Source organism: Triplophysa dalaica, chromosome 11 (assembly GCF_015846415.1).
Source record: "Triplophysa dalaica isolate WHDGS20190420 chromosome 11, ASM1584641v1, whole genome shotgun sequence".
Taxonomy (NCBI): Eukaryota; Metazoa; Chordata; class Actinopteri; order Cypriniformes; family Nemacheilidae; genus Triplophysa; species Triplophysa dalaica.
This window is the reverse complement of record NC_079552.1, coordinates 16,175,335-16,196,364: the sequence shown is the minus strand read 5'-3', so window position 1 is coordinate 16,196,364 and position 21,030 is coordinate 16,175,335. Positions and strand designations below refer to the sequence as shown.

The 21,030-nt window shown below is 37.5% G+C and overlaps 5 protein-coding genes across 8 annotated transcripts; 4 read left to right on the top strand and 1 right to left on the bottom strand.

Moving 5' to 3' along the window:
* Positions 1 to 96: 96 nt before the first annotated feature.
* bbof1 (basal body orientation factor 1) lies at positions 97 to 5,320 on the top strand. 3 transcript variants are annotated; one of them, XM_056761009.1, is made up of 12 exons: positions 97 to 389; positions 520 to 772; positions 840 to 905; positions 1,782 to 1,925; positions 2,000 to 2,080; positions 2,165 to 2,235; positions 2,365 to 2,509; positions 3,157 to 3,497; positions 3,600 to 3,713; positions 3,818 to 3,919; positions 4,011 to 4,073; positions 4,306 to 5,320. In XM_056761009.1, exons 1-12 carry the CDS (start codon positions 358 to 360, stop codon positions 4,382 to 4,384), a joined length of 1,491 nt encoding a protein of 496 aa, XP_056616987.1. In that variant the 5' UTR covers positions 97 to 357; the 3' UTR covers positions 4,385 to 5,320. The 3 variants fall into 3 exon arrangements, with proteins under 3 accessions (XP_056616987.1, XP_056616986.1, XP_056616988.1); XM_056761008.1 differs by having other exon boundaries at positions 4,303 to 5,320; XM_056761010.1 differs by lacking the exons at positions 840 to 905; positions 1,782 to 1,925 and having other exon boundaries at positions 4,303 to 5,320.
* Positions 5,321 to 5,554: 234 nt separating this feature from the next.
* On the top strand, positions 5,555 to 7,139 carry zgc:123321 (Protein YIPF5-like). The gene is made up of 6 exons (XM_056761164.1): positions 5,555 to 5,626; positions 5,737 to 5,853; positions 5,979 to 6,112; positions 6,210 to 6,355; positions 6,535 to 6,716; positions 6,808 to 7,139. The coding sequence occupies exons 2-6, from the start codon at positions 5,738 to 5,740 to the stop codon at positions 6,968 to 6,970; spliced, it is 741 nt and encodes a 246-aa protein (XP_056617142.1). The 5' UTR covers positions 5,555 to 5,626; position 5,737; the 3' UTR covers positions 6,971 to 7,139.
* A 761-nt stretch (positions 7,140 to 7,900) lies between these two features.
* On the bottom strand, positions 7,901 to 10,277 carry grxcr1b (glutaredoxin and cysteine rich domain containing 1 b). The gene is made up of 2 exons (XM_056760865.1): positions 9,249 to 10,277; positions 7,901 to 8,245 (listed from the first exon to the last, which is right to left on the bottom strand). Exons 1-2 carry the CDS (start codon positions 9,666 to 9,668, stop codon positions 8,186 to 8,188), a joined length of 480 nt encoding a protein of 159 aa, XP_056616843.1. The 5' UTR covers positions 9,669 to 10,277; the 3' UTR covers positions 7,901 to 8,185.
* A 174-nt stretch (positions 10,278 to 10,451) lies between these two features.
* pomk (protein O-mannose kinase) lies at positions 10,452 to 12,378 on the top strand. Of its 2 annotated transcripts, none has more exons than XM_056760864.1 (3): positions 10,452 to 10,607; positions 10,898 to 11,145; positions 11,278 to 12,378. In XM_056760864.1, exons 2-3 carry the CDS (start codon positions 10,912 to 10,914, stop codon positions 12,043 to 12,045), a joined length of 1,002 nt encoding a protein of 333 aa, XP_056616842.1. In that variant the 5' UTR covers positions 10,452 to 10,607; positions 10,898 to 10,911; the 3' UTR covers positions 12,046 to 12,378. The 2 variants fall into 2 exon arrangements, with proteins under 2 accessions (XP_056616842.1, XP_056616841.1); XM_056760863.1 differs by having other exon boundaries at positions 10,898 to 11,187.
* A 266-nt stretch (positions 12,379 to 12,644) lies between these two features.
* On the top strand, positions 12,645 to 20,812 carry wdr32 (WD repeat domain 32). The gene is made up of 7 exons (XM_056760740.1): positions 12,645 to 13,375; positions 14,348 to 14,461; positions 14,647 to 14,844; positions 14,936 to 15,138; positions 17,218 to 17,292; positions 17,693 to 17,838; positions 19,412 to 20,812. Exons 1-7 carry the CDS (start codon positions 12,957 to 12,959, stop codon positions 19,781 to 19,783), a joined length of 1,527 nt encoding a protein of 508 aa, XP_056616718.1. The 5' UTR covers positions 12,645 to 12,956; the 3' UTR covers positions 19,784 to 20,812.
* The last annotated feature ends 218 nt before the right edge of the window (positions 20,813 to 21,030 follow it).

The window sequence follows — 21,030 nt, the reverse complement described above, 5'->3', positions numbered from 1 at the left end:
TGCAACAAAAAACAAATATTGCTTAGATAATTTGTGTGAAATATATTTGCTAATACCAAAAGATGAAACAAATCTACATTGGACGTCCCCTTTTTCCATAGACAAAATAGATTTGTGGACTATTATGTAAATGTACGAACAAAGTTGTAAACTTATATCCACTTCTCCAATAGTCTGCGACTGTCTGTGAGCAAAAGCAAAATGAGTATGTTAAAGATCGTCTAGAAGGGTTTGTTACATTACTAGCCGCTCTCTAACTCGCGATCATCTCCATGGTAACGGATGTAATTGTAAACAAAGTCCCTTTCCTGCTCGGGACATCATAAAAGAGCACACAGTTGATCAGACCACAGACAGATGCCGATCAAAAAGGGGAAGAAGGGAAAAGGGTAAGTATGCTACAGACAGATATTGCGGTCTTATTTATTTTGATAGAAACTTTTGCAGTTTGTCAAACAAAAGAGCCATCTTATATATTTGAATCTCAAACGAATATCTCTAGTGTTATTTCTACTTCAGAAAAGGAAAGAAAGATGGCAAGCAAGAGTCAAAAAGGGATAAAGAGTCTGATATCGAGAGGGCTAAAGCAAACGCGGCTCTATGGGAGGCCAGGTGTGATATGACAGAAACTTCCCGCATTGAGTATCACGAAACAGCGGGCAGACTGGCCAAAGCCAACGAACACCTTACTGATCTACAACACAAAACTGAGAAGAAAACCATTGACATCATTGCTGTTCTGAGGGAAAAAGACGTCGAAAATGAGGAGAAGGTATTTTTAAATGCACTTGGTGGAGTTACACGTTTTTATGCTGTATTTTTTAAAGTTGTCTTCTTAGATTGCAGCATTGGAACAGAGAATTCAGATTGAGAAAACAAGATCTTCTCAAGAGAAAGATAGTTTAGTGAGTAATATTTATTTTTTACAGTTTGTTTCTCCTGTGAGAAAATGGAATATGTTTTTATAAATCTTAATCTGTAAAAAATATTATATAATATATAATTTGACAAATAAACATATTTAATAAATAAATATATATGTGTCAATGACGTGACATGTATTTTTTGTGTCCAAATTCATTATTTTCCTAAAAGAATTTGAATAAATACATGTCATATCAAATGGATCTACAATATGTCCTATATAAGAAACCCTTTTCATTTTATTGAAATTCAATAGATTTTTTGAGTTTTGGTGTTTGAAAGACCAAAAATGTCAGGTGGTGCGACCGTCCGAACATACAAACAGAGAACAAAACTGAGAAATAAATGTTAATTTTCTCAATAAAATTCTTAATAAAATATTTTGCATGATTTTATGTTAAATTTCTTATATATGAGGGGAAAAATACTCAGTGCTAAATACATTAAATGTATATTATTTTAAATTAATATATGGTCGCACCACCTGACATTTTCTGGGTGGTAAAATCAGAAATCTTGTTTAATAATGAATTAATGCTCCCTAAAATGCTGTAAAACCAATATAAATCAACACAATACATTTTTTTGGACATAAAAATACATTTTCAAACTGTTTTGCTTAAAATATTTTTTTTTCTTCTTGAAAATCTTATTTGTCATTGACCCATATATGTACAAATTACGTATTGTGGCCTTAGAAGTACTTTCTACATTCTGACATTGAACTCAAAATTTTATTAAAAATAAATTGTACAATATTAGTAGAAATGAAGAGTAAAATATTAAAACTTATCTCAATTGTGAGGAGGTGAATTGGTCGTCGTTACTCATCGGTTTTCATGGATTTGCCATCACAGATCACTGATTTTACTCTGAGGATTGGTAAACTGGAGGAGAAGTTTGAAAAGAGATCTAGTGAGTTTAGAATTATTCAAGAGGAGCTCAGGATCATTAATGACTTCCTTGAGAAGAAGCCACAAATGGAGCAAGAACTTAGAAATGTAAGATGCTATTTATTTATTTAGCAGTGTATAAGTATCTCAATAAAGTTTGACGTATATATTTTTATATACAGATGAAAGAAAGTTTGGACAATGCCGATTTAGATCATCAGAAAACTCTTAAAAGAATGGAGCAAAAGTTCCTAAATGACAAGGTATAAAGGAAAGAATAAACAATATCTCTATCATCTTTACCCATTCACTCCCTCCCTCACTCACTCGATCTTACATATCTTAAGTTTCATCTAGAGCAGGAAGCTGAACAAAACATTGCTGTGCTTGCAGAGAAAGCTCACAATGAGGCCATTGTGTAAGTACCTTCCCTATCTCCCCCTGCATCCGAACTACACTATACCTTTCCATACCTGGTACTATTGGAACAACTTTTTTGTGAGATTTTAGGATATTTGAAATGAGACTTCTGTCTTGGTCCCATCAGACAGCTGGATGTAGCTTCTCGCTCTGTGTTCAAAGAGAATGTGCGTTTAAACAAGGCACTGAGTTACCACATCAAAGAAGTCGAGGATCTGCGGAAGAGAAATGCAGCGCTGCCAGAGAAAAACGACAACCTCACCCAGCAAAAGGTGATCACATGAAACATCACGAGAAGTCTGATTGGTAGATGTGTCCAACCTCTCACTAGCTGTGTGTAAAAATAAACAATTCATATCGTATTATTATTACACGGTTCGTTGGAGTGCTTGGTTCTGATTGGCCAGTTGCGACCTTTGCAGGTTCGTTATTCCCTGATAACAACCTCTCACACACTGTCACCCAGATGCAGCAAATACTTTTGACAGGTTTTTTTTTGGACAAATTAAATATAAATATGTCTTTAAATGACATACATAACATTGTATTTACAAATTATTAAATCATATTGCCTGTTCGTGACATTTGAACGTCCTACCTTGAAACCGTGAATGGCTTTTCCTCGCAGAAGGTCTGCATCGGGTAAAACATATCTAATAAAATATTTTAAGTTCACATTTCATGTCCAATTTTTCTCATGTGGCAAAAAGCTGTGTAATAAGCGCGATAATGTACAAGCAGCCGGCTGTTATCGTGAAATAACAACCTTCAGTCTGATACATGTCGGGGCTTTTTTCTGCGATAACAACCGGCTGCCTGTACATTATCCCTTACATATAATTCATTAATTATTTGAAAACATTATAGAGCTTGCCCAAGAAACATGAGTTTTAGTGGACCCCATTCATTCATCCTGCAGGAGACAAGCCAACTGATAATGAATGACACAGTCTCTCAGATTACAACCCAGCGAAGCCAGATCACTGAGATGAAGGTCAAGGTGTCCACACTGGAGAGGGCGCTGGCCAGCACGGTAGCTGAGTTTGAATGTGAGAAAGTCAGTGTCAAGCACCGTGCCAAGGTCAGAACTCAGGCCAGCGGGGTAGAGCTGGGTAAACTTCAGAAGCTCCTGACCTTACGAGAGAGGGAGCTGAGCCGAGTGAAGAAGCTGGCCCGCAGTATAGTGGAGCAGCGTACAGACACAGAGATCCTGTTCCATGAAGCTCTGAACCAAGTCAAGCAGGAGATCCTAACTCAGAGGTTAACTATATTGCTGATTTGGAGAGTGTGACTCAACTTACATTCAATGAATCTTCCAGCTGTTTTTATACTATGATTGTTTAGATGATGCTATGCTTGCAGACTGGAGGGAGAGGTGACTCGTAGCAAGAGGATGAATGAGGTCCTGTCAGGTAGAAGGGATTACGCTCACATACAAAACAGTGTATCCACTGGCTCGCAGGAGGTTGAGACAGGGTAAGAGTTCTCAAAATCTGTTTGTGCTTGTTTGTTTATGTTCCGAATTCTCTAATAACTAACTAACAAAACAGGTCAATAACAACATTGTTTTATTTCCACAGTAATCTAAGGAAACACAGAACGGACATATCAGAGATGAGATGGGAACAAAGAGAAAGAGTTCTCAGACTGCTCTTTGCCAAAATGAACAGCAAGAAATCAAAGTAAGCATCTTCTAGTCGATACTCCTTTTTTTAACTTTTTGGATAAAACATTTTTGGAACATGTGTGAGTGTATTTTTTGATCCCCATAAGGAAACCCATTGATGCCCCAGCTCTTGCAGATTTTGAGGGGAATCCGTGTAGCAGTGATCCAAGGTGAGCAACAGTGGCTATATCTGGCTTACAGAAATGTGTAAAACTGTGATTTTGTATATATTGTGGAAGACACCTATATGTTTAGTTCTAACATAGAGATCTGTTTAAATATAAGTGTAAAAACATTTATTTTGATTTTTCAACAAATAAGCAAAGGAACTATTTATTGTCTTTTTGTTCTGCTTCATTACTGCTGTATAGTGCATTGATGTGTTTTTCTTTTACACAGCAGTGAGGAATCTAGTGTCACCTTTTTAACACAAGCAGAAGATTTTAATATGGGCTCGACTGCAGTTTCCAGTGACACATAGATATCATTTTAAATTATGAAAATTATGTTCACCTACCAAAATTGTCCGTAGGGTGAGTGCGTGAGTGAATGAATGAGTGAGTGTGTGTGCCCTGCGATGGGTTGGCAATCCATCCAGGGTGTATCCTGCCTTGATGCCCGATGACTCCTGAGATAGGCACAGGCTCCCCGTGACCCGAGGTAGTTTGGATAAGCGGTAGAAAATGGAATGGAATGGAATGTTCACCTTAGTTGTGTGTGTGTGTGTGTGTGTGTGTGTGTGCATGTGTGTGTGCATGCTTGTGTGCATGTGTGTATATTCTTGATATTGCATGCTGCAACTAACCGTTTCTTTGAATAATGAAAGTATTGAGGGTCACAGAAACAAAAAAAATGGTTTTAGAGTAAGCCATGACTAAGCCTTAGTTAAATTAGGACATTTACGTAGTTTCTACAAACATTCCCTAGACTGCATGTAAGAGAAACTGAATAATGTAACAGCATTTAGAAAATACTCTCATTACAAAAATAAACACTAACCACAAAAATTCTAAATCCTTTTTTGATATACAAGATTTATATTTTGATTGGTTTGAATACGAGACAGAATTTATATTCTTTATGATTATGCCCCTGATACAGCTATGGGCCAATGAGCCTTTGCTGGATATAACTTTTATTTTACAGCAGCGTGTTTTATGCCAACCTACACAAATGTGTAGTAATTTTGAAATTGCATTGTATGATGTAATTAAATGTACTAAAATGTTTTCTGTTATATCACATTTTAAAAATAAAAAAGCTGTACCAATTTACTTACTTGCAAATGAGTCACATCCATGACTTTTCTAAATTGCTGGAAGCTGTGTATAAACAGGGTGTTCAAAATGAATATGCTGTATGTTTGATCATCATTATTTACAATTGTAAATAAAGTATGAGATGTTTGATAAATTTACTATATTATCAATAATGTCTTTAAACTCTATAATTATGTTACAAGAATGAACTGTTTTAACTGATAAATATAATTGTATTGTTAATAATGCACAAATTTAGCAATGTAAGATCTATATATCGAAAGGATGGGTTTACACTATTAACTCCCAGCCCAATGACAGTCCTGCTAGTGTCTCTCAAGTAAAAATAGAAGACTATAAATAGCATCTCATACACTAATACACGACAAACAGCTGCTCAGTGACCAAGCAAACCCGCAAGACAAATTAAGTTGTGCAAATCAAACACGGAAGAACACACAAAGGTAGGAAACCTGTTGAGAATTGTTTAACAAATCTTTATCTTAACACTGATTCAGAAATCATCCAAACGTTTGCTTGAACTTGCATGCACACGTTTCATTTTCTTAACCAGCATGGGAGACTTTCACAACTTAGATCAGGACTTCTATCAATCTGGGTATTATACAGAAGGCCAAGAAGAGATATATGGCTATGATCCAACCTACCTCAATCCAGAGTATGATGATGTGTAAGTCTAACCTCACCACACTTTAAATCTTTTATACGACTTACCAATGTACATCACATAATGTACACTGTGTTTGATTTAGTTTAATGGGGATGCAGTTTCATTGTTTACTGTCTGGTTGGCAGTGACGGTAACGGCCCCTTACAAGATGAGTATACTACCCAAACTCTTTATACTGGGCAAGTGTTTCAGCCTAGTGCACAACCTGAACAAACAGAATATACAGATTCATTTGAGCAAGAGCCGCCACTCTTGGAAGGTATTAACACAAGATATTTATTATGAAGTAATTTAAAGAATTTGTCATGTTTAATGTAATTACATAACACAAATAAAACACATTTGTTTTTCCTCAGAGCTGGGCATTAACTTTGACCATATCTGGCAGAAGACTCTGACTGTGTTAAATCCACTGAAACCAGCGGATGGCAGCATAATGAACGAGACCGACCTCACTGGCCCCATTCTCTTCTGCATTGGCCTTGGAGCCACACTTTTGATGGTATTACCTACATCTTGAAACTTTGGGCATTACATTACACCAGAAGTGAAATGGTGAAACCATTAACTAGAGGTACAAAATGATTCATCAAAATAAGAATTGAAAACATTCCCTAATGTCCAGAGCACCTGCTATTTGTATTTGTGTGTGTATTTTGTGCTAGTGTATTCACTTTGCAGGCAGGGAAAGCACACTTTGGATATGTGTATGGCATCAGCGCTCTGGGATGTGTTGGGATGTACATGCTGTTGAACGTGATGAGTAGCTACAGCATATCCTGTGGATCTGTGGCAAGCGTGCTTGGATATTGTCTCCTGCCTATGGTAGTGCTCTCCACCGTTGCTGTGGTTTATTCCCTTCAGTGAGTATGTTACGTATTTCATTTAGTTTATGAGATCATTTCAGGTTGGTTGCATTTGGATAACTAGTGGCTTTGTTGTGTTTTAATGCAGAGGACTTCTGGGCACATTATTGGCCTTGTTCGTGATTGGCTGGTGCAGTCTGTCAGCCTCTAAGATATTCACTTCCACTCTTGATATGGGAGGACAGCAACTGCTGGTGGCGTATCCCTGTGCTTTACTGTATGGTGTCTTTGTTCTCCTTACTGTCTTCTGATCGTTCAGTTAAAATTTTTACCATTCATGCACAATTACTACTTCAAGATGAGTTCATATGCAGTTCATAAGTAGTTTGTCCGTCAAATTACTAACTTGGCAAAAAACTTGAACCTAGATTAAAGACATATGTTTACAGCCAAGCATTCACTTAATGCAAAATATGCTAAATAAACCACGGTGAGACTGCATTTATTATTTGTTATTTAATAAAATGATCTAAAATGAGGTTTTTTGTAATTTTCTTATTTTCTCCTGTGAAGCGACTTTGGAGCAATGCACATTGTGAAAAGTGCTATATAAATAAAATTGAATTGAATGTTTTAGTTGTTAACAATTTTCTTAGAAATGTATTAAAATATTTTTAAACCGTTTGCATGACACAAATCATGCAAAGATGTTTAGATAATAAAATACAAATTCATAAGATACTATTGCTAGCAATAACATCATGATAAGCATTCACTCTCGATCTCACTCCCTTTCAGGGATCAAGCTGAATAATGCAGAGAAAGCTGATCTTTCTTATCATCTGATCTTATTAATTATTGAGTTTTGTTTGTGTAGGAAACAGCTGTTTGTGTTAACATTAATTTACAGGTAATGTACTTCAAAAACACACCTACAGATTATTCTCCTAAACTCCTAAATCCTAGCATGATGATTTCCATTTTGAAACATTTTATAACATTGAGCTTGTTGAATATTCACTTAAGACAGGATGATTCTATAATGGCTTTTGGAACCAAAGGCAGTTTTTTTAAAAAACAAGGGATATAAATAATATATAATCAAGAAATATTATACAAATAAATGTTTCAAAAAGAGTGTGGTTTTCATTTTTTATTTAATAAAAATGTACTATGTATAAAACTTTGATCACAACATCTTATTTCCTATCAAATCAAAGGAATAGGCCTATAGAGTTTCATCACAACACATGGTCAACTACAGAAAACAAGGACTACAAACAAAGACAGTTACAACAATCTGTTGACATAGTCTCATTCATTTAGTTTCATTTATTCAAGAACATTTTTGCAAAAAGCTAATATAAAATATAATTACAGAACCACAATATATACATATTATAAATCACTTATCAGGAAATTCATTGGCAACTGTTCATTACTTTCATGTATACTGAAGCCTCATGGACATCCACCGGAGCGACACCCTAGTACTTTGTGACCCAGCATGCTCTGCTGCAGGCCATTCAGAAGCTGTTTTTAGGCATCTGCTCAAGGTCTTTTAGGCGATTCAAAACAAGGGAGTCCTTTGAAAGAAAAAAGTTAATCAAATATCAAAGGTCAACAGTATATCATCAGTCACATGATCATTTATATAATACCATACAATAATAACTATCAATAGAAATTCATCACATAAATGACTAAAAGGTGTAGTTATTTTGATAAAAGCTATCCTGTGATAATCAGGATGTCAAATATTAACTAGAACCTTAAAATCTGAACATGATAATTATAATGATCCGTTATAGGGTGAAGGCAACAAACACACATAACTCTGAAGAATTATACAACACAACTGGCATAGGTCAGTTGTAACGTACTGTAGATTTGATTACTGCTTCATATTTTCCTATAAGTACTGCGTTTAATTTGAGTTAAACTGTACAATAATCAAAATTAGAACATTTAGACTTTTGTTTTTCAGAATGAGCAAGAAGAGACTGGACTCATTACTGACATTACACTTCAAAAAATAAATACATTTTTATATTAGGCTACACGTTTTGTTTTCTAGTAAAAATATTAAAAAAATCTAAATCTATATAAGAACAAGGTAAGTTTATATTTCAAACAAAATTGTAAATTAAATCTACAGTAAGTAACTGGCAAACCTGCCTTAACACCACAGCAAAGTTTTACAATGTGTAAAAGGAGCCTTTTGTAACAGCAACAGACACTCATAGGCTTCTTTAGCTTGCATGTCTAAATAAGGGTGAGAGAGTCCCCTTTTCCCAGCAACTGATTCATTATTGGGATAGATCACCGAAAAATAAAGTTTATTTTCATCATTTACACACACTCATGTCATTCAAAACCTATAAATTTCCTCAGCAGAATACAAAATATATTTTGAAGAATGTTGTTAAGGAACCAAACAACAATGGACCATATGGACATAAAACCACTACCATATATTTTTCAAAATGATGGTGATTAAAAGATGATGACAAGACAATTATATGTGAACTATCCCTTTACTAAACTTTGGTTTAAAAAATGCATTTAAGAACACTGCATCACACTTACCCCATACACTTTGGACAGGTTGTTAAATAGCACCTGTCCAGCACTCACTTTGTCTCTGACGCCCCGGATGGTCCCGTTCTTACTGAAAATGTTCACGCGCTTCCCGGTAAACAACTTTTCTTTTGCGACACTGGCGTACATGAGGAGCTCATCGGGCTCGCTGCCGCTGTCGTCAGCTTCATGCCCCACCAGGCCGCTCAAATGACTGTTTGCCTCACTGATGGCGGGCGAGCTGGCGCGCTCGGGCTCTGAGCTGACCGTTGTGTCTGTGTCCGCAGAGTCCTCGAGCGCATCCTCTCTGAAGACCTCCTGCAGGACGCGTCCACTGTGCGCTGAAGCCACCCGGAATCTCACCCTCCTCTCTGCTCTGTGCTCCTCATGAGCCCTCGATGCCCGGCGCTCCATTTTGCCGTTAAACATCTACATTATACAATTTGCGTTGGACTGAAATTAGAGTCGGACCCGGGCGAAGTGCTTTGCCATTACATTAAAGGTCTATGCTGATAAATAGCTCGTGTCACGAGGGTGTCAAATTGACACCAAATGCTTTAATATTTAATACACGTTATCCATGGAAACAGTGAAAACACACGCTTCTGTGGCACGTTAGTTCTCTTATGAATAAAAGATAACTCGTTTTGGTTAAGGAACACATTGTGTGTAACTAATAACGTAAACACCTAATGTGTCAAACTGGTTTCTTTAAAATGATCCAAAAATCCACGTAGAAATCAATGTCCAAAATGCCATCAGTGATAGAACATAAAAGTATTGACACAGTACTTGCACAAAGGGAAGTTATTTTAATGTTTATTATAATATTTCAACTAGTCAACTAAATATTTTCGGCCTCTTAATAATTTTGAAAGTGATTATATGCGGAACGTCTGATGACGTCATTCTCTCAGCGTTCCTTACTGCGGAGGAAAGAGACAAAAACATATTTATCTGACACTACATTATGACATGATTACTTTAAGTATTTTAATTTACATTTTAGACAAAGATGTTAAGAATGGTAGGCTAGATCAAACACATTGTTATAGGCTAGGACTAAGTGACCTAGTCTAGGTCATACCCACTGTATCCTCTGAAGCTCAAGGCAACCAGGCCTACCTACATCAACTGTGTACCTGCTAGTTTATTCACTGACAAGACACTAGATGGCGATCTGTGTTCCGGGCACAGTAAACTGCTCTTGTACACTTCGTAGAGCGAGACGATCCGGAAAAATAACATTATACGATGGGATTTGGCAGCGTGGATTGAATTACTTAATGTTAAAATGTATAGTTTCAAAACCGCATAAACAGACGCGTCCGCTGCCGGGGAAGAACACGTTTATTCTTATGCAAAAAGGTGTGTTGAAAACATCGATTTATTTCTGACAAGAGATTTGATTGATTTTGTTTTCTTTATTTTAAATATTTTGCCGTTTAGATTAATTTACAATTTACGTACATTTAGACAAAGTGTAAGACACGCGTTAACACCTAAATGAGCTAAACCTTAAAAACTTTTTAAATGTGAAAAGTACTTTTTGTAAAAAGTTATTAAAACGCCGAATCATTTATTTTGTATTCTCTTATACTTTTAACTTGTATTTAAATATTGACTAGTTAAACATATTTTGTTTTTTTGATCAACAGGTTAAGATGTCAGTATGGGTGGCACTTCTAACTTTGGCACACTTGGGCCAAGGAGCGGACTGCCTGTAGTTGTGCTTTGCCTGGCAGCTCTCCTCTTTGCCAATATACTGCTGTATTTCTACTTAGATGCCCTGTATGAGGACACTAGTCCTCCCTCAGCACTCAAGAGGTGTCCACCTAGCCACTTTAAAATCGGAACTATGACCACATGTACCCCTTGCCTCAAGTGTCCAGAAATTCATGCTGAGGTACGACGAGTTAAGCTCATTGGACAGGGAGCTGTAAAAAAGGTCTGAAGATGGATTTTGCTTTAGTTCTTCTGTTTTTGTGAAACCTACTGTCTTTAGAGACTTACACGAATGCCTAATTGTGTTTTCCAGGTCTATTTGTCAGAATGGCAAGGGCAGAAGGTCGCTCTCTCGGTCTTGTCGTCTCAGGACTATAAAGATGATTTCCTCCATGGTGTGTCAATGCTGCGTTCCTTGCAGAGCGTCCACGTTGTAACGCTTGTAGGTGCATGTGAGGAAGAAGGTATGTTTGTTACAGAATACCATCCTTTTGGATCATCACTGACCCTCGACGTCACCCTTGCCGAAGAACGATATCGCTGGAGAAACTCATGGCATACACGGCTGCAGTTGGCGATAGACTACGTTGCCTTCCTGGCGTACCTGCACGCCAGTCCGGTGGGCATCCGTGTGATGTGTGACTCCAATGACCTACACAAAACTCTCAGCCAGTTTCTTCTTGCATCTGACATGCGTCTGTTGGCCAACGACCTCGATGCACTTCCTGAGGTAATAAGGGCACATCGAGGAGTGAAGTGTGGCCACCATGAGATAACCGGAGACTTTGTTGCTCCTGAGCAGTTGTGGCCCCACGGGGAGGATGTGCCGTTTTCAGATGGACTCATGCCTGACTATGATGAAAAGACAGACATCTGGAAGATTCCAGATGTGACACGGTTTTTATTGGGGAATGTCCTAGAAAGTGATGTCATCCATTTTCATTTGTTTCAGATCCACACAGAGTGCAAGAAAAAAGATCCCAAGTTGCGGCCCACTGCGCTTGAGGTCCTCAGTGTTTATCGCTCTGTCTATGACAGCATTCTAGAGAGTCAATCTCAGAGAGTTCGAGATATGTTATAAGAGAATTAATGGCGTCTTATGATCATTAGGTCTGAGAGAGTGATACGTCTTTAAAGATGGGGTTTGTGATTTCACGTTGACATAATGTGGAACTGAGAAGTGTTGACACGAACATTTGTCATTGATAAATAGAAATAACATAAAACATGTCGAGCTGCAGCATATCAGGGTTTCTGATAGTTACAGCTCCAAATTTATTCTTTAGAAGTTTTTTAAGGTACTGATGTAAGTGTTCTTCATTTAATTTTAGGAATATATCAATAGATCGTTCTTAACACTGCAATTTCTCTTTCTCTAAATTGGACTTTAATAAAATAGAAAAATTCAAGAACACATTGTGGTAGTGTTGTCCGTGATACAAACCTGACTTTAAATATTTTAAATAATTTTATTGATATAATGTGCTACTTGTAGAAAATTTGTTTTATCTAATATAAAAATTATATTTATTTTATTGGTTATCTGCATATACGCATTGAAAATGTATTTGTCTAAAAAATACTTATGTAAAATCTTAAACTTAAATGTGTTAATATCACAATCTAAATTACCCTTTTACTTTCTTACCGTAGGCAATGGACATTTATTTACTTATTCTAGAACTTTATTCACGTGTTATTTAGTAGCTTCTGAAAGCTATAGCACCGTGCTTTAATACAGTTGAGTTTTAACCACTGTGGTTTTAACATATGCAGGAACCGGAAATACGTAGTTTGTTGTACACTCACACATCCGCAGCAGTCTACTGTTTGTATTAATGGATGTTTAAGCGGCATCTGGAAGCGTTGCGAGACGGCCTGGCGTGCAGGTCCAGTGCCTGTCCACATACAGCAGCAGAAGGGTGAGTTAGGACAGCAGATCTCCTCAAATCTGGCATTCAAAACGGAGCCGCTAACAACACTCGAACAACAATGAGCTCGGGACATCCGAGCGACAATGAAGACCCCGAGGAGCCGCGCGCCGCCCGTGTCGACGAGCTGGACGACGATCTGCGGCACGAGGAGGAAGACACCGATGAGGACAAGGGGTCAACGAGACCGTCATCTCCGCAAGCGGGCCAGGAGAGTGCCTGTGTGCAGGGCAGCTCGAGGCTCGAGTTAGCCGGAGATGGCGGGACGGGCTCGGGGTCCAGGGTCTCGAGCATGTACGACTCTCTGTTCTCGTGGATTTGCAGGAGGACGATCCGTAGGGGGCCGTTCGTGGACCCTACGCGGGATCAGTTTCGGACTATGACACGGCTTTATTCGTCCATGAGCCCGGCTACCGATTCGATGAACCTCAGTACACAGACTCATGGAGCTGTCTTTAACCTGGAGTACTCACCGGACGGGTACGTGAAAAAACACGGCACGCGCGCTGAGTTGTCATTTGCCCGACGAAGTGAATGCAAAGTTTGAGAATTTGTTTAATTTAAACGACGTTTCTATGTGTAATGTCAAAACATTCTTCTCGTGTCTTATATTCAGACTGGCACTCTGCTTCCTTGGTGCTTTCCCGTCACGTGTTTTTATATTCTTGTATTGTTCCTATCTAATAATATCGTATTTTTGTAAAATCTCTTTTTTTTGTTTCGTTTTTAAACACTGGGTGATAACAATAGATTGGGGTCAGCTATTCTTATGTGTACAAAATGTACGCAAAAATACAAAAAATTAATATATGTGGCATTTTAAAGTACAAATTTAACAAATACAACCACAAAAGAATTTAAGCGACCACTCCAAATTTTAATTTCTAGATGTATTGTGGTCATTTCAGAACAGTGTCTGTTGAATTTCAGCTAAATCAAACCTCTGGAGTGACTTAAAGTCTTCCAACAGCAATGTGAAAGACACATGAACATTTTAATAAAAATCCAGGTTATTACATGAAACAACTTTTTTCCAACTAGTTCAATTGAAGTTATTTTCTTTGCAGTTTTTAGAGGTCTGATAATACAAAGCATCTTTTCTATTAGTTTGATTTCATTCTCCAGTCTTCATTTTCTGCAAATGCATGCAAATAGAAACACTATTTTTATTTGAAATTAAGTAAAAATGTTGTTAGTAGTTGAACTAGGAGAATGAAACAAAAACTATAATTTTACCCAAACACATATCTATAAATAGCATTTTTTCTGTGGCTGTATGTTAAAGAGTAGATAAAGACTTATTATTCAAGCAATCATTTAGTCTTTTTATACAATAAATCTAAGAGGTACAAGACAAAATTTGAAGCGTGTATTGTTTTTTTTAAAGGGATTTTCTGTTTTTTAATCTTCTGGTGCTCAGAAAACTCCTGAAATTACTGAATATCTTTTTAGGTCGGTTTTGACTGTTGCTTGTGAACAGACGGAGGTGCTGTTGTTTGACCCAGTTTCCTCCAGACATATTAAAACACTGGTGGAGGCTCATGAGGACTGTGTGAACAACATAAGGTACATATTCACAAACATAATTCATGCCATTCATGCTCAATTACATGTGCAAAAATAACTATATGTTTCAATAACAATTCCATATGAGACTTCACAGCATTCCACGTTAAACCTGTGAATTTGCTACTGTAGCCCATATGTTTCTCTGTGATGTCTGCGTGAGGTTGATCTTGTGTAATATTTAGGTTTCTTGACAACCGTCTGTTTGCGACCTGCTCTGATGACACTACTATTGCATTGTGGGATTTGCGGAAACTCAACTCGAAGGTGTGCACCTTGCACGGCCACGCCAGCTGGGTCAAGAACATAGAGTATGACACAAACACACGCCTGCTGGTCACATCTGGATTTGATGGAAATGTCATTACCTGGGATACCAACAGGTATGTGTGATTTTGGTATGGTAGCGTGTATGTTTCATTGGCCGATGTGAGTTTACACGTGACTCTATCATTCTGCTGTCTGTGCGTTAAGGTTTACAGAAGACGGCTGCCCCCACAAAAAGTTTTTTCACACACGCTATTTAATGCGTATGCGTCTGACTCCAGACTGCAGTAAGATGTTGATCTCCACCTCCTCTGGTTACCTGCTCATCTTACATGATCTTGACCTGACCCAGAGCCTTGAGGTTGGCAGCTACCGCATCTTACGGGCCCGCAGAGCTCCGATTGGCACAGGTATTTGCATGTTATGAAGCATAAACACAACATATTTTATATGTGGAAAGCTGGGAACTATGATAAAATGTGATTAGGTTAGATTAGAACTGATTTAGGTATAAAATTGGATTAGAAGTGTATTCTTGTTTGCTCCTTTAAATTCAGAATAGAAATTTAAATGCATTTAATGCCTATTAATATTATTACTGATATATATATATATATATATATATATATATATATATATATATATATATATATATATATATACAGTATTGTTCAAAATAATAGCAGTACAATGTGACTAACCAGAATAATCAAGGTTTTTAGTATATTTTTTATTGCTACGTGGCAAACAAGTTACCAGTAGGTTCAGTAGATTCTCAGAAAACAAATGAGACCCAGCATTCATGATATGCACGCTCTTAAGGCTGTGCAATTGGGCAATTAGTTGAAAGGGGTGTGTTCAAAAAAATAGCAGTGTCTACCTTTGACTGTACAAACTCAAAACTATTTTGTACAAACATTTTTTTTCTTCTGGGATTTAGCAATCCTGAGAATCACTTAACTAATATTTAGTTGTATGACCACAGTTTTTTAAAACTGCTTGACATCTGTGTGGCATGGAGTCAACCAACTTGTGGCACCTCTCAGCTGTTATTCCACTCCATGATTCTTTAACAACATTCCACAATTCATTCACATTTCTTGGTTTTGCTTCAGAAACAGCATTTTTGATATCACCCCACAAGTTCTCAATTGGATTAAGGTCTGGAGATTGGGCTGGCCACTCCATAACATTAATTTTGTTGGTTTGGAACCAAGACTTTGCCCGTTTACTAGTGTGTTTTGGGTCATTGTCTTGTTGAAACAACCATTTCAAGGGCATGTCCTCTTCAGCATAGGGCAACATGACCTCTTCAAGTATTTTAACATATGCAAACTGATCCATGATCCCTGGTATGTGATAAATAGGCCCAACACCATAGTAGGAGAAACATGCCCATATCATGATGCTTGCACCTCCATGCTTCACTGTCTTCACTGTGTACTGTGGCTTGAATTCAGAGTTTTGGGGTCGTCTCACAAACTGCCTGTGGCCCTTGGACCCAAAAAGAACAATTTTACTCTCATCAGTCCACAAAATGTTCCTCCATTTCTCTTTAGGCCAGTTGATGTGTTCTTTGGCAAATTGTAACCTCTTCTGCTTTAACAGAGGGACTTTGCGGGGGATTCTTGAAAATAGATTAGCTTCACACAGACGTCTTCTAACTGTCACAGTACTTACAGGTAACTCCAGACTGTCTTTGATCATCCTGGAGGTGATCATTGGCTGAGCCTTTGCCATTCTGGTTATTCTTCTATCCATTTTGATGGTTGTCTTCCGTTTTCTTCCACGTCTCTCTGGTTTTGCTATCCATTTTAAGGCATTGGAGATCATTTTAGCTGAACAGCCTATCATTTTTTGCACCTCTTTATAGGTTTTCCCATCTCCAATCAACTTTTTAATCAAAGTACGCTGTTCTTCTGAACAATGTCTTGAACGACCCATTTTCCTCAGCTTTCAAATGCATGTTCAACAAGTGTTGGCTTCATCCTTAAATAGGGGCCACCTGATTCACACCTGTTTCTTCACAAAATTGATGACCTCAGTGATTGAATGACACACTGCTATTTTTTTGAACACACCCCTTTCAACTAATTCAACTAATTGCCCAATTGCACAGCCTTAAGAGCGTGCATATCATGAATGCTGGGTCTCATTTGTTTTCTGAGAATCTACTGAACCTACTGGTAACTTGTTTGCCACGTAGCAATAAAAAATATACTAAAAACCTTGATTATTCTGGTTAGTCACATTGTACTGCTATTATTTTGAACAATACTGTATATATATATATATATATATATATATATATACAGTTGTGGTCAATATGTAAATATGTATTATGCGAAATAGCTTGTTCGTGGCAGAACAACATTAAAAGCAAACCTTCATTTTGAGAATTCTTAACGTTTAAACATTTTCCAAATTTTGCAAGATGTATACACATTTATAAGCACAATTGTATATTGAGAATCTCTTCTTTCTCTCAGAAGGTTCATCGGCAGGTCCCAGGTCAGGGGGTTCTCGTCATACTATTGACAGCAAAGCCCATCCGCATAGAGAGGGTAAAGCTTAAATAGAATGATTTTACATATAATATAATAAAAACGTACAACTACAGCTTTAGTGCTGTTATTTAAAAAAAAGTGCCAGTTCTATTCTTAAAGGGATAGTTCACCTATAAATAACAATTCACCTGTCAACCCTTATGATATATTGAGAAATGTCTCTGTGGTTTTGTGTCCATAATAACTCAATGGGGACTGGTGGTGTTGGGTAACCAACATTCTTCTGAATATCTTAAGTCTTACACATATGAAATGAAATTAGACGAATGGCGAAATATTTTCATGTTTGGGTGAACTTTTCCTTTAACCTTCACTAATTCAGTTATTAGTAAATCTTACCCATCAGTGATTTTTAAGGTCATTATTATGGTTCTCATTGTGTTCACATTTTGTCCAGGTTTGTCACCCAGAAACAGTCTGGAGGTTTTAACCCCAGAGATCCCAGGCGAGAGGGACAGAGGAAATTGCATCACCTCCTTACAACTGCATCCTAAGGGATGGGCCACACTTCTCCGTTGCTCCAGCAACATGGATGATCAGGAGGTCAGTAACTTACCTAAACAACCGTTCAAAAGCACAGTGTAGTATACTATCCTTTACAGTGCGTGCACAATTATTAGGTACATTGATTTTTTTAAATAGTTTCTTTCCAGGCACTTTTTACCAATTCTTAACCACATCAGTCTAAATAATTACAATGAATCGTGTATATAATCAGTGATATACTGTTTAATAGTTAGCAAAGTCTTGAAGTGATGAACGCTTTATATTTATTTGTGCATTAGGTACTATTTATTCTACAGGTATAATGAGCCAAAAAACAATATAAACATTACGCACCGAAAAGTAAAAAAATATTAATGCCCATTATAAGAATGCAATGCTAGAAATTGCAACATTGAGATGTGACCAACGGGTTAGCAAAATGGTCATTGGGTTAGCAGACAAAGAAGAAAACATACAGTTAACCTGCAAACGAATTAAGATGAAGAATAAGAATAAGGTTTGAAACCATGAGAAGCCCTTCAGTGTTCATTGCCACCATTTTACAGAACTGCAACCTACCTGGAGTCTCCAGAAGTACAAAGTACAAGAGACTTTTGCTAAAGCATCTTAACCCCCTCCCACACACACACATAATAAGAATCATAAGCTGAAGTAATGTAAAATACAGAGGTTGAAACAGTAGGATAAAGAAGAAAAGGGACTCTTAATAGGCCAGCATGAGATCATTTTATCCCACTGTTTGAAGAATTAATTTTCAGGAATTAGGCACCAAATTTTAGGAATTTATTTCTAGTCCATCTCCTACCTTGAGAGGTCTGTCTTGCTCACTGTTTGTTACATAACTTCCTCGCCAAAGACACTGTTGTCTGACTTAAACTGATGCCGATCCCTTAAAAGTCATCCACAACCTATTCGTTCATGAAACCAGTCATCATGTATTTCACAACACTTTAGAATGAGATTCTTATTAAGTGGGGGTGATGTTTTAGGATTCTAGGAGAGCCGGAGAACCTGGCACTTCTGGAGACTTCAGGTAAGTGGCAATTCTGAAAACGGGTGGCACTGATGACTTTTCTCATGGTTTCACACCTTATTCTTCATATTATTTCTTAATTCTTTTTCAGTTAAACTGTATGTTTTCTTCTTTGTTTTGTTTGACTGCTAACCCAATGAACTTTTTTCTACCCCATTGGTCACGCCTCAGTGTTGCAATTTCTAGCATAACATTAGTATTGCATTCTTATTTTGGGCATTTAATATAGTTTTACTTTCATTTGTATATTAAATGTCTTTTTTGACTCATTATACCTGTAAAAGAAATAGTGCCTAATTATTCTGCACACCTAAATATAATTTTTTTTCCCCCTTCAAGCCTTTGCTAACTATCATAGATCACTTAAAAATTATTATATGCACAATTAATAATAATTATTTAGATTGATGTTAAGGAAGTACTCAAATATGCCTGGAAAGAAATATGACCAGAAAATCAATGTACCTCATAATTATGCACGCACTGTAATAGAAAACAGAATGTTGGAAAACAGTTTTTGCTAAAAAAAACATTGTTTTTATCGATAACTAACAGTCTTTATCTTGTTTTCTCCAGTGGACGTGTGTGTATGAGTTTCAGGAGGGAGCGCCACCTCGACCCCCATTGTCTCCTCGCTGCTCTCTGCGTCTGACACACTACATCGAGGAGGCAAACGTTGGTCGTGGCTACATTAAGGAGCTATGCTTCAGCCCCGATGGACGACTCATTTGCTCGCCATATGGTTATGGTGTGCGCCTGCTGTCGTTCGACGAGCACTGTGGCGAGCTGGTGGACTGCATCCCCGTGCGGACCGCTCTGCTGCGGGAGGTCCGCTCCATCTACTCTCACAGCGACGTGGTGCTCACAACAAAGTTCTCGCCCACTCATTGTCAGCTAGCGTCGGGCTGCCTCAGTGGACGTGTATCCCTGTACCAACCACACTTTTAACCACAAACAGATTAACGAATTTACATGAATTGCTGAACTATATCTTTGTACCTGCTACAAATGGCAGAGGCATTTGACTGGTCAGACAAATGTTGATGGCAGGTAATGGGAGGAAGAAATGATTGTGATTTCTTGGGTCACAGCATTGTGTATACATGTGTATGACCTTGTGCAAGCGAGTTTGTTGTTTTTAGATGTAATTGTCATTTACACTATAAACTGTGTGTGCCGTAATGAGAGATGATGGTATGAGTCTTCACTCAGAGCGATGGAGGTTCAATGTGGTCGGTCACAAATGTGAACGTTGGAGAATTGTGAGATTATTTTTTTTCCACACGTTTGCTCATTCATGCAGTAATGCAGTTACAGGTTTAGCCATTTACATGTAAGTCTTACTTTATTTGTAAGCAGTTCAAGCTGGTCATGTTGTACCTGGTGGCATTTTTTTGCGTTTTGTTAAACATTTTAGTCTTTGCCATGTTTTTTCCTGGAAGTATGTGGCTTTACTTTTTTGTAGTCTACTTGTTCTTAACACTAACTTAAGTCTGATTTCTAGATTGTCAAATGCAGTATGTACTGTGTACGTTTGTGTTAAGATGAACACATTTACTACTGACTGGCTGGTCTGAATGATCTAGAGAATTTTGTTTGTTTACTGTTCATACATATGGACTCTACAGGGACAATCAGTGGGCGCGGATGAATCCCATGATGTGATGCTCCTAACACATTGCTGAAGAGTTACTGAACTAAGGACATGAGGACAGTGCGAGGTAGCAGTTCGATACAGGTTTAACTGACGGACGAGTGTTTTATATTTTGAATTTAGCATTCTCAGAATCGGGAGGAAGGACAAATCTGGATGTCCAGCTTTTTTGGGACTAAATTCAGTGGTTCCTTCATGAGTTATTATAATAGAGTGACCATCCTTTAACCATCATTGTTACACAGTCTGAATCACTCTCTTTATGTTAACATTACTAAGGATGCAGTGGTACATATATATTAAATAAAGATTTTTTAAATATGTACTGTTTGACACGGAGAAGAAAAATGGTGTAAACAAAAGAGGAGTTTGGGACACTTTATGCTGCTAAAGTACACTGAATTGTTGGCATTGAGATGTCTTACACTCCAGCAGATCAGCTGTTTAAAAGCTGTCCAAACAGAGGGGTGTTTGCTTCAAAAAGTAAAAAAACGGGTTGTATCTAAAACCCTATTAGGTCTAAATTAGATATTTGTTATAA

What these genes read in the sequence shown, in the direction of transcription:
- bbof1 (XM_056761008.1), top strand. Translation starts at nt 358, where the DNA reads ATGCCGATCAAAAAGGGGAAGAAGGGAAAAGG. An exon ending in TGGAGCAAGAACTTAGAAAT is followed by an intron (nt 1,926 to 1,999) that starts GTAAGATGCTAT and finishes TTTTATATACAG; the next exon opens with ATGAAAGAAAGTTTGGACAA. An exon ending in CCGTGTAGCAGTGATCCAAG is followed by an intron (nt 4,074 to 4,302) that starts GTGAGCAACAGT and finishes TCTTTTACACAG; the next exon opens with CAGTGAGGAATCTAGTGTCA.
- zgc:123321 (XM_056761164.1), top strand. Translation starts at nt 5,738, where the DNA reads ATGGGAGACTTTCACAACTTAGATCAGGACTTCTATCAATCTGGGTAT. An exon ending in AGAGCCGCCACTCTTGGAAG is followed by an intron (nt 6,113 to 6,209) that starts GTATTAACACAA and finishes GTTTTTCCTCAG; the next exon opens with AGCTGGGCATTAACTTTGAC. An exon ending in TTGGAGCCACACTTTTGATG is followed by an intron (nt 6,356 to 6,534) that starts GTATTACCTACA and finishes TTCACTTTGCAG; the next exon opens with GCAGGGAAAGCACACTTTGG.
- grxcr1b (XM_056760865.1), bottom strand. Translation starts at nt 9,668, where the DNA reads ATGTTTAACGGCAAAATGGAGCGCCGGGCATCGAGGGCTCATGAGGAG. An exon ending in ACCTGTCCAAAGTGTATGGG is followed by an intron (nt 8,246 to 9,248) that starts GTAAGTGTGATG and finishes TTTCTTTCAAAG; the next exon opens with GACTCCCTTGTTTTGAATCG.
- pomk (XM_056760863.1), top strand. Translation starts at nt 10,912, where the DNA reads ATGGGTGGCACTTCTAACTTTGGCACACTTGGGCCAAGGAGCGGACTG. An exon ending in GACAGGGAGCTGTAAAAAAG is followed by an intron (nt 11,188 to 11,277) that starts GTCTGAAGATGG and finishes TGTGTTTTCCAG; the next exon opens with GTCTATTTGTCAGAATGGCA.
- wdr32 (XM_056760740.1), top strand. Translation starts at nt 12,957, where the DNA reads ATGAGCTCGGGACATCCGAGCGACAATGAAGACCCCGAGGAGCCGCGC. An exon ending in ATTACCTGGGATACCAACAG is followed by an intron (nt 14,845 to 14,935) that starts GTATGTGTGATT and finishes CTGTGCGTTAAG; the next exon opens with GTTTACAGAAGACGGCTGCC. An exon ending in GCAACATGGATGATCAGGAG is followed by an intron (nt 17,839 to 19,411) that starts GTCAGTAACTTA and finishes TGTTTTCTCCAG; the next exon opens with TGGACGTGTGTGTATGAGTT.